At 36.5% G+C, this 17,511-nt stretch overlaps 1 protein-coding gene across 2 annotated transcripts in view; it reads right to left on the bottom strand.

The window, feature by feature from the left end:
- The window catches only part of LOC139961870 (hepatocyte growth factor receptor-like), a 47,288-nt gene extending 29,777 nt beyond the window's left edge, over positions 1–17,511 (bottom strand). The window contains exons 1-4 of one of the 2 annotated variants that reach the window (XM_071961482.1): positions 17,163–17,511; positions 15,150–16,016; positions 13,462–13,799; positions 12,372–12,560 (exon numbers count right to left, since the gene is read on the bottom strand). In XM_071961482.1, the coding sequence (XP_071817583.1) occupies positions 12,372–12,560; positions 13,462–13,799; positions 15,150–15,990 (1,368 nt within the window). In that variant the 5' untranslated portion in view covers positions 15,991–16,016; positions 17,163–17,511. Of the gene's footprint in view, positions 1–12,371; positions 12,561–13,461; positions 13,800–15,149; positions 16,017–16,784; positions 17,102–17,162 lie in introns of those variants that run through there. The other variant, XM_071961484.1, reaches the window with a different exon arrangement.

Raw genomic sequence — 17,511 nt, 5'->3', positions numbered from 1 at the left:
TGGAAAGGTGTATCAATAATTGGCATGGGTAGTAATGGATACTTGCGAATTTGTTTGCCTTTATCCAATTTCTGACATACTTTACATGTTCTACAGTAATGTGATATGTCTTGAAAGATTCCCGGCCAATAGAAATGCATTAACACTCTATCCTTCGTTTTAGTAACTCCCATGTGTCCTGCGTTATCATGCGCCATTTCAAGAATATCTTTTCTACATTCCTTTGGTACTACAATCTGTTCCGTTACTTGTACCTTATCTAAGTCACCCTCAGGGCCTTTATTCTGGGCTCTTTGCCACTTCCTCAGTAATAACCCATCTTTGGTAAAGAAGCAAACTCTATGCGTGCCTACTTCTTCTGACTGAACTATCCTATCTCTTATCCCTTGTAGAGAGGCATCTGAGTTTTGCATAGCTATTAGCCTTTCCTTATTAATTGAAACTATTTTGGTTATCCCAGCACTGACAGGTTCTAAGGCAACCGGTTTTTCTCCTTGTTCCATCTCATTTGTTTCTTCTATTTTATCTTTTACCTTGTCAACATGTTCTTTTGACCGTTGCTCAACATACTCTCTTAGTTCTCTTTCACCCTGTTTAAACTCTTCTACTTCATTCCGTGCTTGAGCTCTGGTTAATACACAGATGTCTCTTCTAATGGCTTCCCCACAATGAGAATCTAAATCATGACCAAGAAGAAAATCTTTCTGCAAACCTTCAATAACAGCTACTCTTACTTTGCCAGTTATCAGCTCACAGTTTAGTTCCACTTCGGCCAATGGGACTTCAACTGTCCCTCCCACACCTGATACTGTTATCCATTTACCATTTAGATAGCATCTACCCGGGACTAAATCCGCTTTTATGGCAGATTGCGTGCATGCTGAGTCTCTTAGAATCTTTATGTTTTGGCCTTCTACCTTACCATCCAGCATGCACTTTTCTAGCCTAATGGCAGCTACATCGTCTACCTGATCTGGTGCACAATTATAAACTCTTCTTGAATCTGCATCTCTGTGCCTAGTGTCCTGGCTTGGGGCCCTTTGAGGACAAGCATTACAAAGATGGCCTGTCTGGCCACAAGTAAAGCATCTCCTAGAGACTTCTGTTAATGCTGCCTCTTGTCTACAAAATTTGCTAATGTGACCTGCCTTACCACATTTGAAACAAACTATACTGGGTTTGAATGCAGTGGCATTGGCATTTAACTGTGGTCCCTCTCTTTGGAGTCCCCTTCCGTATCTTTGCCTCTCCCATTTTGCTACTTGACTCCAATATTCATCCCCACCTCTGTTTATTATATATCTGTCTGCCTCATGGGCCAGATCTTTACTGGTCTTAATTTGCCTATCCCTCAGGTGGATGCCTAAATCAGTAGGGAGGCAACTAATTGCTTGCTCGACAACTAATAGTTCTTTTACAGCTTCAACATCCTTTTCTTCTACATCTGAGAATCTTATCCAACCATTTAAATGGTGATTCAAGTCATTAACCCACCCTGACACAGTTTGATCTCTTCTTTTTGTGGTGTTTCTAAATTTGACTCTGTAAGTTTCTGCATTTACATGGTATTTGGCTAGTATGGCAGCTTTTATCGTATCATAATTCTGAGACTCTGTTATAGGGAGGTTCACATAGGCTTCCTTAGCCTTACCAGATAAATTTGGGATCAAAAATATTGCCCACTGTGATTTATCCCACTTGTTTGTTTCTGCTAACATTTCAAAACCTCTAAGATATACATCGACATCTTCATTTTCATGCAGACGAGGCACCTTCATCAAATTTACACTTTCACCACTTGCCACTGAAGTTGGGTTCGCTTGAACTTTGGCAGTTTCGTTCTCTATCTGAAGTTGCTTTAGTTTTACTTCTTTATCTGCCTCTACTTTAGCCTTGTTCAGTTCATGATCTTGTTTGGACTTTTCTATTTCAATTTGTGCTTCTACCTTACGCATCTCTAGTAAGTAGTCAATCCACATTTCTTTTGGAAGACCTTCAGGTATCCCTGGTGGACAAGTTTCGTCTTCCTTTTTATCTGTTGTGTTCATTTTCACTTCATTTTTCTCTGATCTTAAATTATACATGATGCACCCTTAAATGGAGAATATGAAAATAGCAATTATAAATAAATATACAACAATTTACAACCTTAATGTATGTGTGACCTCTTTCAGATTCTCCACCGCAGTTTCAGCCAGAAAGTGTCCAAGAAGAACTCCTCAAAAATGACTCCATACAAGTTACTCAGCTCTCACAGTTGGTTGCTGTCTGTTTTCTATATTTTGGTTTCTCCTTCTTCTCTGCCACCAAACAATGACTTCTTCCACCTTGATAAACGCAAATGCATGTTTATGTAACAGCGTGTTTTTACATGGACAACTCCGCTTCCATAATTGGGCGTTGAATAATCTCCGTCGTACAATAAGCTCCACCACTATGCGGTTGTATGATGTTGTTACATACCCTCGGGATCTTGCTTCTTTAGATGTTCCTGAAACGATGACCATCCATCCATTTCGCCCAAGATTCCTGTGTTACATAATTTCTTTTGAATAAACAATCGTCTGCATGACTAACACATTAGTAAACGATATATATATATATCTTTTTGAGTCTCATTGACTTTTTGCTGGTAGCGGATTTATCACAATGGTAGTGGGCAAACACCGAGGTATTTCTTCTTTTAAACCGCTGCCACCATGTTACGTAGTGTGGGGTAATAAGTTCAACACAGTGTCATTCGTTGCTTTTCTTCCTTTATTTTTCAAACTCCACATACAGTATCTCCACATAACTCCACTGCTTCCTTTCACAATTCACTATATCAATTCAACCTCTGCTTAACTCAACCTAAACAACCTCTGCTTCCTTGCAACACTATCCTCGCTATCTTCCCACACTCCCTTACGCTTCTCTCCTTTTCTCCTCTCCTAATACCTTGGCTCCTCACCTTACAAAAGCCACAGTCCAACTGCCCGTAACCCCTCTCCTCATCTCTAGCTCTATCCTTTAATCCTATTAGCAAGTCTTTACATGTCTAAGTAATCCCAGCTTTGTAATCCCCTTAAGCTATCCCTAGGACATAAGCAGCTTTCCTATCCTTACTTATAGACTTCACAACAATGGGAATCATCACACAATTTGTTGGGAGGGACCTATAAACCCAATTTTGACATAATTATATGTGCAAAGTTTACCCAGGATGGATTGATTGTTTTAATTTGGCAAACTTGTTTATTATATGATTCTGTCCTCCTAGCCTGCCTGTTTTGATAGAGCTATACCTGATGTATTATACAAACTGTGTGTTGTTTAGTATAAAAGTAATCACACTAACGGTTCCTCTTTCAGTGTAGGTGGCTTAAGTGTCGTCACTATATATAGTGTTATAGTTTAATATATAGTTATAGTGTTATAGTTATATAGTTATAGCGAATTATATATATCATGTTATAAACTGTTACAGGGATGTGCTCACACTGGGCGGCTGCGCCCAGCAGTTCTGAATGCCGCCCAGCACAAACAGTATTTTAAACATTTCCGCCCGGCACTTTTTTGATGATAATTTAACAAATTTTATCATAACCAAAATCTGGGAGAATACTTGGCACAGAATAGGAAAAATAGCACCAACTAAGCATACTTCATGTATGCAAAATTTGTCCAGTGGGGAGGGGGTACCCCACCCATGAGATCCCTCTCCCAGAGTGTGGATCACACTACCGCACAATCCCTGCTGTTATATACTGTTATATATAACAGTCAGTTTAGTGTAGGAAATAATTTAGTATTCAGATTTTGTGTACCAGTTTTCAAGGCTCTGAAGTTTGCCTTTGTAAAAAATACTTTGGTTCATGAACTTTCTGTGTAAATTTACTAATACTTTGCACAGCATTTTGCAATGCAAAACTGGATTGATCATTCCCTGTAGTGAGGCTGGTCATAGTTCAACAAGTATATTATAAAAAGTTAACTACACAGTAGTACCTTTCTGCTGCACAGTAAACCTTCATCTCTCAGCTAGACTAAAATGTGGTCAAAGACCAGGATATTTTTTTATCTTCTCAAAGACATATATAGCCTACTACCCATAGTCCTAATATCGACCACGGGGTCAAAAGTGAAACAGTGACAAACATATATATGCAGCCCAATGATTTACTCTAAATCACAAAATTTATCCCAACTCATCCCACAGATGGGATCCGGGCCAGCGTTTTGCTGTTGACAATATAACCAACAGGAACAGTTGACTTCCTCCTAGGTTACAAACATCAGCAATTACGACTCATATAATGATCTTCCAATAACAGAAACTACAAACAGCCAGGACCTCCTTCCCTGGCAATGTCAATCACTTTGACCTACTCCACACAGAGCCAACACAAGTCATATGCAGGAATGGCCTAACTTCCAGGGACCAAGTACCAAAGTAAACTATTTCATAGGCCACACATTCATTTTTTTCATTCATTTCTTTAATTATTCCAGTATAAATTTACAGAGAAATTTATAAATAGGATAAAAATATTACAATATACAGAACATCAAAAATACAGGTTAAGAAATATAACAGTTTATGAGATTAAGATAATAATGAACGATAAAAAGCATTACAAAAGTTATCAAAAAGCTACAACAAAGGATCTAAGAAGCTGTCTTTACCAGTTTACAAAAAGGGGCTGCTCTGTAAATAAAACGAGTTCTTAAAGAGTAATAAATCTAAAACATTCCCTACAACTCCTCCTCCTCCCTCCCTCCGTTCCTTCCGGAAGCAAGCAAGAAGGTCTCATGTCAGTCTCAAACAAATTGCAAGGAGCCTAGTACTGTATTCAAAATCAATGTGTTCAAAAAGCAGGTACAATCAGGAAAGCCTAAGCTAGACACACAGAATACTGGGTGGAATGTTATAGTATCAACATATTGATAAAACTGAAGGTTTACTCCAAGCTGCATCTCACACAAAAAAGTCAGCTTATCAGATTACTACTGTTCAAGTAAAGTTTTTATATTAACATATTTATTAGATATTGGAATTAATGTTTATTGAGCCAAAATTATTTTTTTTAAAGTAAACGCATTATGTAGTGACAGAAATATTGCTAAATATGTTGGAATGGTCACAAATTTTCAGAAATGTCAAATGAGCTGTATAGGACTTTTCAAAAGCTATGGTAAACATGATTGCTGTACTTAAATAACTTCTTTGAAATAATTAATAATTGTAACTGATCTTTGAACTAAAAGAGCTAAGACAAAGATTTTGTACAATAAAGTGAAACCATATTTAGGATTAAACTTGTTTTTCACAGAAGCAACATCTTTAAAGCCCTGTTTGAAAGATTCCAAAAAATATGAGGTTTACAACAATTTTACAGAAGTTGTGAAGAGTACCAGAGTTTCAACATACATTTGTTTTTGGTAGTCATTCATTCATTGGTTAATTGACGATAAACCAAGTCCTGTAAATTTCAAGATATCGTCGAAGATCATAGATTATACTACTCTGGGAAAGTACTGAATTTTTATTGCAAAATTCTGCATTCTGCTGCAGTAACACTTTCAATCAATATCTTTGTTTCGGTTCTTCTTCTGAAGTTAGCAAGGTTAATGGCTGATCCAGCCACCTGGACCCGACATTGACGATATTTCTTCTGTTCCCACTGACCCCTGCATTTGATATTTCCTTCCAACTACCTTTAGATGTAAAACCTGTCAGTACTCAGGAAGTACACATGGTCTGCACCAACTATAAACCAAGCACTGCAGCGAGGATGTACAGTAGTAAATACACATTAGTAAATACACAGTAGCTGCATGGGCACTGATCTAGTCTAATGCTTGTTTACAACTATAACAGCATTCTTGATTTCATAAAGTCAACAGAATAAACCACCAATGAGCTCCTTTCATGATCAAGGCATCAATATTATCTTTTATATAAATTTCCAAAGTGGCTTAATTCACCATTAAAGACAAACTGATACAGCTATAAAATAATCTTAATTCTACTGGTTTCTTGAAAGCGAAAGAAAGGTGGGAGTTTCAAAAGTATATGACACAGTTTATTCAGAAGAAAACACATTTTTTCAAAATTACAAACTTTATAGCTTGTTACTTTTATGAGATATAAAATACTGATATTGATTCAGTCTACCTTGAATTTATGTATATTGCAAACTAAGTATGATATCACATAGGGCCAACACTTTGCATCGTTTGTCAGTTTCATTGTTTCTGCGTCTTGTTTATCATTTTTTTTGCCCACTAACGATCAACATTAAGAAACATCCCATGATACAATTCTGTAAATTTTCCAACGTTTCAAAATCGTTTCAATTTTACAAGAAATACTTCCAAATTCCTCCTCGATCCTGCTGAGAAACAAGACACTTCAGTTGGAATATCCTTACAACAGGATCTGTTTTAGAATTTCATAAAAATGGCAACCGTCAAGTATACAAGAGAGCAAGCTAAGCATCCTCTACCCTCAGTCATGTACTGAGATTCGTGGTTTTATTCTTCATATATCATAACAAATCTAGTTTACTATCAACAATATTCTAGCAGAGCACCCTCAATCATGTGAGCTGATATACTTGGTGTGATTCTTCGTAACCATAACAAATCTATTTACTATCAACAAATCCGCAACATGGGTAATTTAATAAATCACAATATTATAGAAATTCAGCATTCTTGACAAAAAAAACAAAAGTTTAAAAATACATTCAAATGTAAATCCCTGTCAGCACATTAAATGTGACATAAGAAGAAACAATCTAAAGAATGTTTTTGAAAGACTCTTTGTTTGTTTGTGTTTTTAATATGTTATGTTCATTCTTTAGGATCAAGGATCGAAATCTCACAGGCTTTACTCAGACTTCCATGTCTCCTAGCAAAACATCTGGTAAATGTGTTTTCTTTGTCTATGGGCCAAAAAAATTTCAGCTTGAGTGTTTGACCTCAAGTACTCTACAGATGAAGCTATTAAGGACTTCTCAAAACGCCATTGACAATGTAATAACCATTAATTGGTGGAGACTGTTGTTTTGACTGGTGTGCTCTTAACCACAGGAAAACAGGTCATGAGACAGAGCACTGGCATCAATGCTGATACTCAAACAATATCAACAGTCTTTTGTTTCTGGGTGGAGCAATTACTGCTGATCATCACCTTGAGGTTGTAAATGTTAACAACATTGCTTACATTGGAAGTAGTACAAAGAACTGAAAGCAAGGAACAGCAAAAACAGGGATGATATTTTAATCTATCTTGGAAGAAAATAATCCACTTTTCAATGTCAACTTGTTAGGTGAAACTCTAGTCTTAATATTTTCTGGGAAGGGAGCTCCCTTGTAAATTATAAACAAGTGGTGCATCAGCTAGGGGGGTCACTGAGTGGTGAGTCATGGACAAATAAGATATAGCCTGTCATTGTGACTCACTATGTCCAATGTCATAGAGATAACTAATAATAGAGATAACACAGGGTAGGAGACTTGAACAAGTCTAACTATGACATCATCAAGCCACATGTGCATCCGTAACTCATGTTCCTAATCTCCTTATTTGTTACATGTTTATTTTCTGTAAAAAAGGAGATGGGTCGTGCAAATGCTGAAATCTTAAACATAGTGTCCTAACGATGAATTTGCTCTCAATATCATTAGCTGTTACCTTGAAAAAAAAGAGAAAAATGAAAGATTTCTGATCCTAGCAACACTATTTGACTTCACAGATTTTTTAAATGACAGCTCCCAGAATGGAATTTAAAGGGTGTGAAGCCTCACGCACAAAGAAACGTCTCATGCCGGTAATCTGACCTAGTTTCGAATGAGGTGTTACAGAAGTGTTAGACACCACCATCGATCCCAGGAAATACACACACAGCTTGCTACCGTCGGTAATTAGACACTAGTGTACAGTCAATACATACAGCTACGGTCAATACCCACAACACAGTGTACATAGCAGCGTGGACATCTCAGGTCTAGATAAAAGATAACAAGGTATCACATTTCATTACCGTACTGTCTGCATTTTGTAGCGACAAGAAGAAAATGTCATTTGCAAGAAACGGAAAGTTAACTTTTTCAGAGCGCCGCACACGGTTTGGGGCAAGTCTTCAATGCCTTTAAATCATGATATCGCCTTAATAGAGCAAGATATATTAAATAGCTGGAATTTATCATCACAAAGATTAGACCGCCATCCTATTTATAAGATGATGGTTGGGTTTTGTGTCTCCTTTGACTGTCTGGGATGAATACCAGCATTTAACTTTATACTGATATTGTACTAATCATTGCCAATAACACGTTCTACAATAGATTTGGTCGAAAGTGGAGTGTTGTGTACATGCAATGCACGCCGACCCTGCAACAACCTTCTACTTGACAATTATTTTTATTTTGATCTATTTTTGTTTTGTTTTGATAAAGAGGGGAGTAGTTACTTCCAAATGTTGATATTCCTGTCAACTAGTTGTTGTGATGGTATAAAACAATAACCTTGGCTGATCAATCTAAAGGTCGTCTCGTCCTGAATGGTCTCTGCATGCACCTGCTGCGTGGTCCTCACTTGGGTATTAACCAGGGAACTACTATATATGCTGCTCCATGGAAAATCCAGTTTGTTGATAGTATATTGGTAGCAAAAACATATTAAGGAGAGGAAGTATAAGTCCTAAAGGGTGCTACTGCATGCATGACCTGGCAAAGCTTACATTTACAGTGTAAACAAAAGCTACCTCAATAACAGGAAGCTTTGCCTCTATTTCACATTGGTCACAAAAACTTTCACAAGACTTCTACATCAGGCAGTGAGTGGTGGTATATATAGATATGCAAAACAAAATATTTAACATACTAACCAGTTTTGGCACTTTTTGTTTTCGAAAGTTTTTGTTTTTGTTAAGGTTGTATGTGACTCATACTAATATAATAATCCATGTCTGCATTACATATTTGCCAGAGTTCCATGGAATTATTCCATTACTACCTTGCTTGTAGCTTTCTTTTCCATGAAACACACCACACCTATATTTAATGTTCTTTGGGTTTTCATTTTTTCCCTTTGGAGGTGGGGGGGAGGGGGGTTGGTCAATTGACTACAATAGTTCCATCAGGAGCAACAGTTGGATAAGGATGTGCAGTGTTAAAAAGGTTCACTCTAGACACCGTACTGTGATGGGGGGGGGGGGAAGGGGAGACAGGTAAGTTACAGTAATTCTGAGCAAGCAAATTAAATACTGCTCCTTCAATGTAATGCAGAATACAAGCTACTGCATAACACAACCAGCTGCAGGGTGTTCATCACAGGGCCACAAGAGATGGCCATAGGTAGGTCCATCTAGTTTCCCTTCTTTCAGCTACCACAAGATTTTGAAATGAAATACACAGTTATACAGGTGTCACAGATCATGAAACAGCACAACCACTCAAATATTCAATGTGGCTTCCTTCAGATACTTCAGTACATATACATCATCATAGTAGAATTTGACCTATTCTTAGTAATCTCTTTCACATTATATCTTGTTCTAGTACTCACATGAATGTCACAAGAGGCATTGTGATATCAATTCCAAACAATAGTGAGCATGATATGACCATTAAAGGATTGGTTCAGTTGTCATACATGTTTATGTTATATGAAAGAGGACAATAAAAGAAACACAATGGTGAAAAAAACTGTTCAAATATCTTTTTCGGTTAAAGAGATATTCAAGTGTAAAGTTTTATCAGATTGTGTAGAAACTGCTGAAATCTGACTAGCTGTGATCACATCCTCACATTCCTGAAAAGTCTTTGTTTTTTTCTCTAAATATTTTGTGAGATTTCATGACTTTCAACCAAAAGATATGTCAGGAGATCTCATATTTGTCAAAGGAAGTATTTGATGTTAAACATTTTTGATTATATTATTTTCAAATGTGTTAAAAAATGTAAATAATTTTTAAAGAAATATATTCACAAATGTTAAGGAAGTGAGGATGCGACATCACAACCTCACAGTAAGTCTTTCTACACCAGTCGTTTTCAAAGAAATTTTGATATCTTCAAAGTGTCATATCTCCTTAACAGAGCATGCTATCATGGTAGTTTCTTCACTGTTCTTTTTGTCTTTTTGTGCTCTTTCATACACAATAGACATGTCAAACACCTGAACCTATCCTTTAAAACAATGACTGACACAATGTTGCAATTTTAACCCTGCTAATATTTAAACCACGAATACTCAATATGGTCTCAAACACAAATACTGAATATTCATTGAACTAATACCAAATACTAATTTAAAATTTGCCCCGGACGAAACTGAAATAAAAAGGAATAACGATAAATAATAAACTGTTGAGTACCAACAAACACTAACAATTCTAATTTCTAAATCCATATTTAATTATATCAGGTACCTGGCTGTTAGAGTACAGTTCTTCTGAGCATGTGTTCTAGATAAATATCTAGGTGTACAAAGATAACAAATGCTTAAGTCTACACAGGAAGGACATCTTTTTTGAAATTAATTGCACACAGAAGGTAAATTTCTCCTGTACCTGTTGCCCATTACCTTGTAAACTAGAAAGTTAATAACAATTGGTAACTTTTACTGTTATATTGTAAATTTCTATATCAGAATCCTGCATAAATGTATGGTCATTTTCGGTTTCTTACTAACAGGCTTTGTTCTGTGCACAATACAATTCTACAAGTTATACAATTGATGCAATATGCATAGCTACTGTTCATAGCTCTGATAACATTGGAGACCAGTACACAATGAAGACACACACCTGTAGCAGTGGAAAAATGTAGCCAGAATCCATTAATGTAGCAAACAGCAGAAGAAATGTTGCTGACATTATTAAAATAGCTGGATATGTTTCCACCATCACTCACTAGTTGCCACCAATATCCATATCAATATTTTGTTGTATTAGGGTCATAATGGATGCTGCAAACCTTGGAAAAGTAGAAGTACCTTCTAAACAAATATCAACACTGAGTCAAGGACCATTTAAAACTTTCACGTCACATGTCTATAGCCTCCTTTCATAGCATATATACCTAAAGCCTCACTATATAGCATGTGCCTAAGAGCCTCATTTCATAGCATATACCTATAGCCTCACTTAATAGTATGTACCAATATAGTCTCTTTTAAGTATATGTACCTATAGCCTCCTTTCACAGCATGTATCTATAGCCTACTTCCATAGCATGTACCTATAGCCTCCCTCCTTATCATGTACCTACTGTATATAGCCTCATTTCATAGTATCAACGTGAGCCTCCTTTCATAGAATATATACCTAATATAATACCTAATAGCTCAAATACATAGCATCAATTGACCTAATATCTCATCTCATGGCAAGTACATATAGCCTTCTTTCATAGCATGAACCTAGATAACCTATTTGATAAACACATTTGCGATGATGGTGTAATTTTCTCGTCACGTAACTGTACCTCTTGGGCTAAAGGAAACACTGCCTACTTTCATACAGTACTATCAAATGGTTAAATCTTTCAATTGGAAGGAGAAAAAAATGGTGCTGCTGTTTAAAACTACTTGGATTAACCAGTGCAAGTATCCATGTTACACTTTAAACCATGTACAGAGGAGACTCGTGAGGAAAGAGATAAGCTAGCAGTCTTTGACTTCAAGCTTTTGATACTTGAAAAACATCCTGTGTATGTTTCACTTCCTGTAATGTCACTCGAGGTCACTTTTTAAGAGGTAAAATGAAGCTTCCTTCTTCCTTTGAAAAATCTTTTTATCTCTTAGATGAATGCATGAAGGTAATAGAACAATACAAGAAATTTGTAGATTGTACGGGGAGAAACTTTCTATGAGAGAAATGAAGGTGTATGACACGGAGTTGTATCAGAGTGAGCTATTACTCACAACACTCTCAAATAGGAAACACCTCACAGGATCAAGAAATGTACAAGTTGGCAAACAGACAGTTCTTTTGTCTTGTAAATATCCTCCCACATCTAAAATTCTCTATTTGTGTCACAGTGCAAATAAGGTCGGAAAAATCACTGACTTTGTAACAACATTTTCTTATTTTTACAAAGTTAGAAGACGGGTCGTAAACAGTCAGTAATAAAGCCCTTGAACTTGTCATTGATTTAATTCATGCATTTTATTTACTATACAGCAGGGATTTCGTCGGGTAATGAGATGTAAAATATGTAAATGTCTCCTATGAAAGTTCATTTCCCCTTTAATGTCATCAAGGAAATCATGTTATTTTCCATTACGGTAACAATACATTGTATTTCAATTTTAATTTTTTTTTTTTAATTATCCAAAATCACATAATTTGCAGCAAATATGGGGAGAAGAATCTTACCTTCATGAGACTACCATCGGATGTACCCATGATTGCTATGGTGTCGTTTCCGTCTACAGCAACAGCGATGGATGTGAATTGGAAATCTTCCCCACCACCTAACAAGTAATCTTTAGATAATGCCTTCACATTCATTTCAACTGGGTGTAACTGTCCTGTACCGCAAAAATCGTCAGAGATGCGAATACCCTGGAGATGATAATTACAATATTCAGAGAAATTATGTTAATTTAACTAATGAGTAAAATGAACAATGGAAAATGAAAAGGAAATTGTAAACAATTGAAGGAGCAAAAACATATTGGGCTAGATTTACATTTGCTATTAAAGTGTCTGGGAAATGATATGGATTATGAACTATTTCTGACGGTTTGGTACATCTTAGGCTAAATAACACCACGCACCTTGTAGTTCACTGACAGCTATTTACTACCATGATGATAGTATAGTTCACTGATTAATTAACATCCAGACCAATTAACTTCATTTCAAACCGGTACATTATTTTACTTCAGTATTGTCTTCGGCAAAGAGTGGTACAACCTTTCAAGAATATTGTAATAATCTACTGAAGGTTTTTCACCTTCTAAACTATTCTCAGACATTTCCGCCATTTATCGTGAGCATGGTGTTGAACCCTGTGATAGATTACTAAGACTGAGGGCGGATCAGACATCGCACCTGGCACTTGAAGTTGTAAATGGAAAACGCAGCTCGCAAGTGACCCAGTATTAGGGTTGACCTTTAACTTCTACTGTTGTCAAATTAGGAGAGTAATTTGCCACTTTAATAGTAGGCCATAGTAGCAGCGCTGCATATGACACTACTTAAAAATGGTTTCATGCCTTTTCCTCTAGTAAGAAAAAACCTCAAAATTAATATAATGCTTAACACACCGAGGTCAGGATATGATGCTTAATGTTAAGAGACATATTAAAATAGAGACTAAATTAGACGATTCAGGTTCAATCATTTAAGAATGGTGGTCATAAACATGAGCGTGACCATTATTTGACAGTTTCTAGCATCTTTTGGCACAATACAGACGACCTCTAAACATTAATCAAAAATACTGTGGTGCTGAACTCACTGATACCAGGCTACACAGTGAATCTGACGACATATACAGTAGTCCCTGGGATCCCTGTTTCTTTTCGAAACAGTTTTGCAGCCCACGTGTAAACCTCTGTGTTATTGTTGCCATGGTATATACACAGAGAGCTGAATTGGATGAGGGGTGATTACTGTCCCCGTCTTCACTCGCTGCGAAGACCCCATATAGAACTTCGTCCGACGCTTCTACTCCTAGATCACTTGCGAGATCGTTACCAGCGTACCCAACGTATGCAGCTTGAAGCAAATTATAAACTGTGCTCTTTTTATTCCTCTGGCGACATACCAAGTCCATTTCTATGTATGAGTAGTAACCTGCAAGTAATATAGAAAAATTCTTCAGTGAGAAAATTGCAGCTGAACGAAATCATGTTGCTTTTAATGTCATAGAAACAGATCCGTTTGCCATTGTAATGTCTCTTTCTACAGATTTGAAAGATGCGATTATTGATGCCTTGAATTCCATAAGTTCAAAATTTATGTGTGATATATTCAATGTTTGAAATCTATTTATTTCAAATTCTGATGGTTATAGGCTTCACTTCATGAGATCACGGAAAGGTCTGTCATCTATAATTAAGCATAATGATTTGACAAATCTTTTCTGTAAAATTCTACAACGTGAACTCTACCATAAATAGTGTAACATTTATGGTTACCAATGGTACGTTACATTGTTCTACTAGTTTTCCTTCAAATCAAGTATTAAATTTTCAATATCCCTTCTTTATAAAGGGCCTCAAGACACCTTTCACTTTTCCAAAAAAACAATACAGTTCTTGCACATACAACACCAAGTATGAGGTTTAGCAAAGCTTTTACATTTAACACATTTACAAAGGTTTCAGACTTTGAACTCTGTTTATCTCAAGTGAACTTTGATCTCTTCAAAGAGCAATAAAAAACCTTGTACTCATCAAGTTGGATGTACCTTAGAATTATGAGGTTACTCCAAGCTTGACTTTTGAAGCTACCACGTTTACCAAGATTCAAACTTTAACATCTTTTGTCCTTAAATGTGACCAATAACCTCTTATAGAACACTAGGCTATTGCTAATATGGATATTCATATCATGTATAAAGTTCATCCAAGTTTTATATTTGGAGTTATATCAAGTTTACAAGTATGATTTACTCTGATATATTTGATGACCTCAGATGACCTTTAACCATCCAACACCAATGAAAGCAACCGAAACTTTTTACTGAGGGGCACCTAAATACTTGTATGAGATTCATTAAAGCTATATTACTGAGTTAGCTTGTTTAAAATGTTGTCAGATTTTGCTAACTGTTTTGACTTCAAATGACCTTTGACCTCCACCATAGGTAATGACCAAACAGTACTCATTAAAATCAGGCACCATTAACTGATGAGATACCCTGTTGTTATAAATACTGAGTGAGCTAATTGTTTACTATAGCTTCATATGTTATGGCTGCTGGAGACCTCAAAGGATATTTGACCTAAATCATAAAGATTTAATTATTCAAGAACTCACTAAGGAATATCTACAAACCAAGTTTGAAATACATGCAAGCTATGCTTTGTGAGTTATCATATTTACAAGCTGGGATGGGACATCACATACACACATATATGCATGGACTCCACTCGACTCTAGCCCATCGACAAGTTCAAATACCACAGACAATAAACTTACTTTTATCTTGGGTACAAATCCTGACAATTCTTGTGATGTAATCCTGCGAGGATATGCCACTTTTTTGGACGGTCAGAAAATAACTATAATTGCCTGACGTAAATCCATGGACGTACTCTACTTTAAAGGAACGGCGATAGGGTGACAGAATATTTATGTACGTATATCGTAAATAGGTAGGATTAGCAAAGCCATATTGAAAACTCCACTGGCCGTCATTCCCCTCTGTGAGTCGTTTTGTCGAGACTGCATGCTGGCTGATACCTTCATATGGCAATGAGTCATCGAAGGTAGCACCGATGTAGTAACCTTTCTCCTCTGTCTGAGGAACATTTCCGACAAATGCCACAACAGTGCTACCAAGTCCCAAGGAATTCAACTCGCGGCTATCTTGGTTATTGACCCAATCCTTCACATTGGATATTCTATAAGAGTTGTACACAAAACATGTACCATTAAGTGCTTTCCCACAAGCTATTAAGATATCTTTATCAAGATCCAATAAAAGTACTGAGTTTGTATTATTTAATTCAGTTGAATGGAAACAATTAGAATTCTCAAACGATGATTCTTCACTCAAAGTGCTCTGTGAATCCAGTAAGTCTAAATTAAAGGTTAACTGATGAATGCAGTTTGTGCCACCTATGAATATATCTCCTGTTTTATCATTGATTACAATCTTTTGAAAGTCAAAACCACGATGAGATGAGAAAGATGAAGTGGAATTTAAAACTTGAGGCAAGGCTCCATCCGCCTCATGAATCCAAACCAATGGCACAAAGTAAAGGATGCTCACAACAATTGTCCAAATGTATGACGATGACCACTTTCCACACGCCATTCCTTATTTTCTTTCCTCCTTATTCTCTGGAGAAGATATATTAAAACATTTTGTCAATTCTGAAAAAGATATTTTAAATCATATTGTCCATTTCTGAAATGAATGACTAGAAATTTTTGAATAGCTTACACTTTCTTAAATGGTTTATATTGATTGTGCATAGGTTAGAATGTTCATGTAAACAAGAATGCTCACTATACCCATCAGACATACACATGTATTTAGTATTAACCATTAATGAAAGCTATAGCTTTGCATCATGAAAGTGTGAAATACTTTCAATATCATTGTTATCTCAAGTAGCTCTTATTGGTTGAATGGTCAACCCCTTAATTGTCACAATGCTTAACTCATCATATACATGTCAACAACACAATATCAGAAAGGCTGCTTTAATGTTTAGAACATGAATAAATTTATTTTTGCGTCCCTTTACAAAATGGGACATGAGAAACAGATGCCATATGGCACCTATTGTACCCTCCTCGAGTCATGGCATATAAAATACAAACTTGCCGGGTCCATTGGGCAGTAATTAAAATTGTAAATTCCAGTAGTTGGGCTTGTATTCAATTGAAACAGTGATCATGCAGTGTCTCAATTGGAAGCAAATTTTGTAAGTATGCTATACATGTCCTAGGCTACAGCTGTAGTTCAATTTCAGACCAGGCAGTTATTATTAGTTACAAACTAACTGCTCAAGTTAGGCTTCCCAACCAATCAAACAACCTGATTTTGGATGACTGATGAATCAAACCCTTTTCAGATTTACTTAAATTACAGTTTCAACTTACAAGCCATACCGTAAGCATATGGCATAGCAGTCATTCGACGTAGCTCGAAATAAGACCAACCACGAACAAAATTTGGTCTACCAGCGCTGTTCCTGGCCACCGCGCCAGGGTGACAGGTTAGGCTATAATTGCCTTGGCCTATTTGTATTAAGTTGCATAAATTGTACTTCCACATAAACGATTAACCCACTGTACAACTACGTGTAGCGCGGCCTACCTGTTTCCACGTACAGAGTACCATAAAAAGTTCACGGTCAATCTAACCTGAATGATTTATATTAATATTTGAAACAAAGCCACAATCCTATATTTTTCTGTTCAAAATGTAAAATAGTAAAACGCAACTTAAACGTAGATAATTGTGAAATAAATTAGTACCTCAGAACCAGTTATTTATCCCCAGTAGGATAGGGTAACCAAGGCTTCTGTTCTTCTGCCACTGGTGTAAAGGTTGCACACATGTCTATGGGTTCCGATCTCGATGGCCAAGTAACAGGGTACACCACACCTACACCATGAATGGATCTTCATGCGTAAAAACGGTAAAACCTCAGGGAGTTGTAAACTTTTAACATTGATGATTAACTTCTGGTTACCGAGAACTGCGGACGCTCAGTTGAGTGATTTCCGGTTATAACCGATCGAGTTTATTTCAGATACTGACGAGCTGTTAATTGTTTGAAAACGGATGCTCCTGTACCATCTGCGCACAGTTGAAGGCAATTTC

This window comes from Apostichopus japonicus, chromosome 20, assembly GCF_037975245.1.
Source record: "Apostichopus japonicus isolate 1M-3 chromosome 20, ASM3797524v1, whole genome shotgun sequence".
Classification (NCBI taxonomy): Eukaryota; Metazoa; Echinodermata; class Holothuroidea; order Aspidochirotida; family Stichopodidae; genus Apostichopus; species Apostichopus japonicus.
The sequence above is the reverse complement of the archived record's forward strand: the minus strand, read 5'-3'. Positions and strand labels throughout refer to the sequence as shown.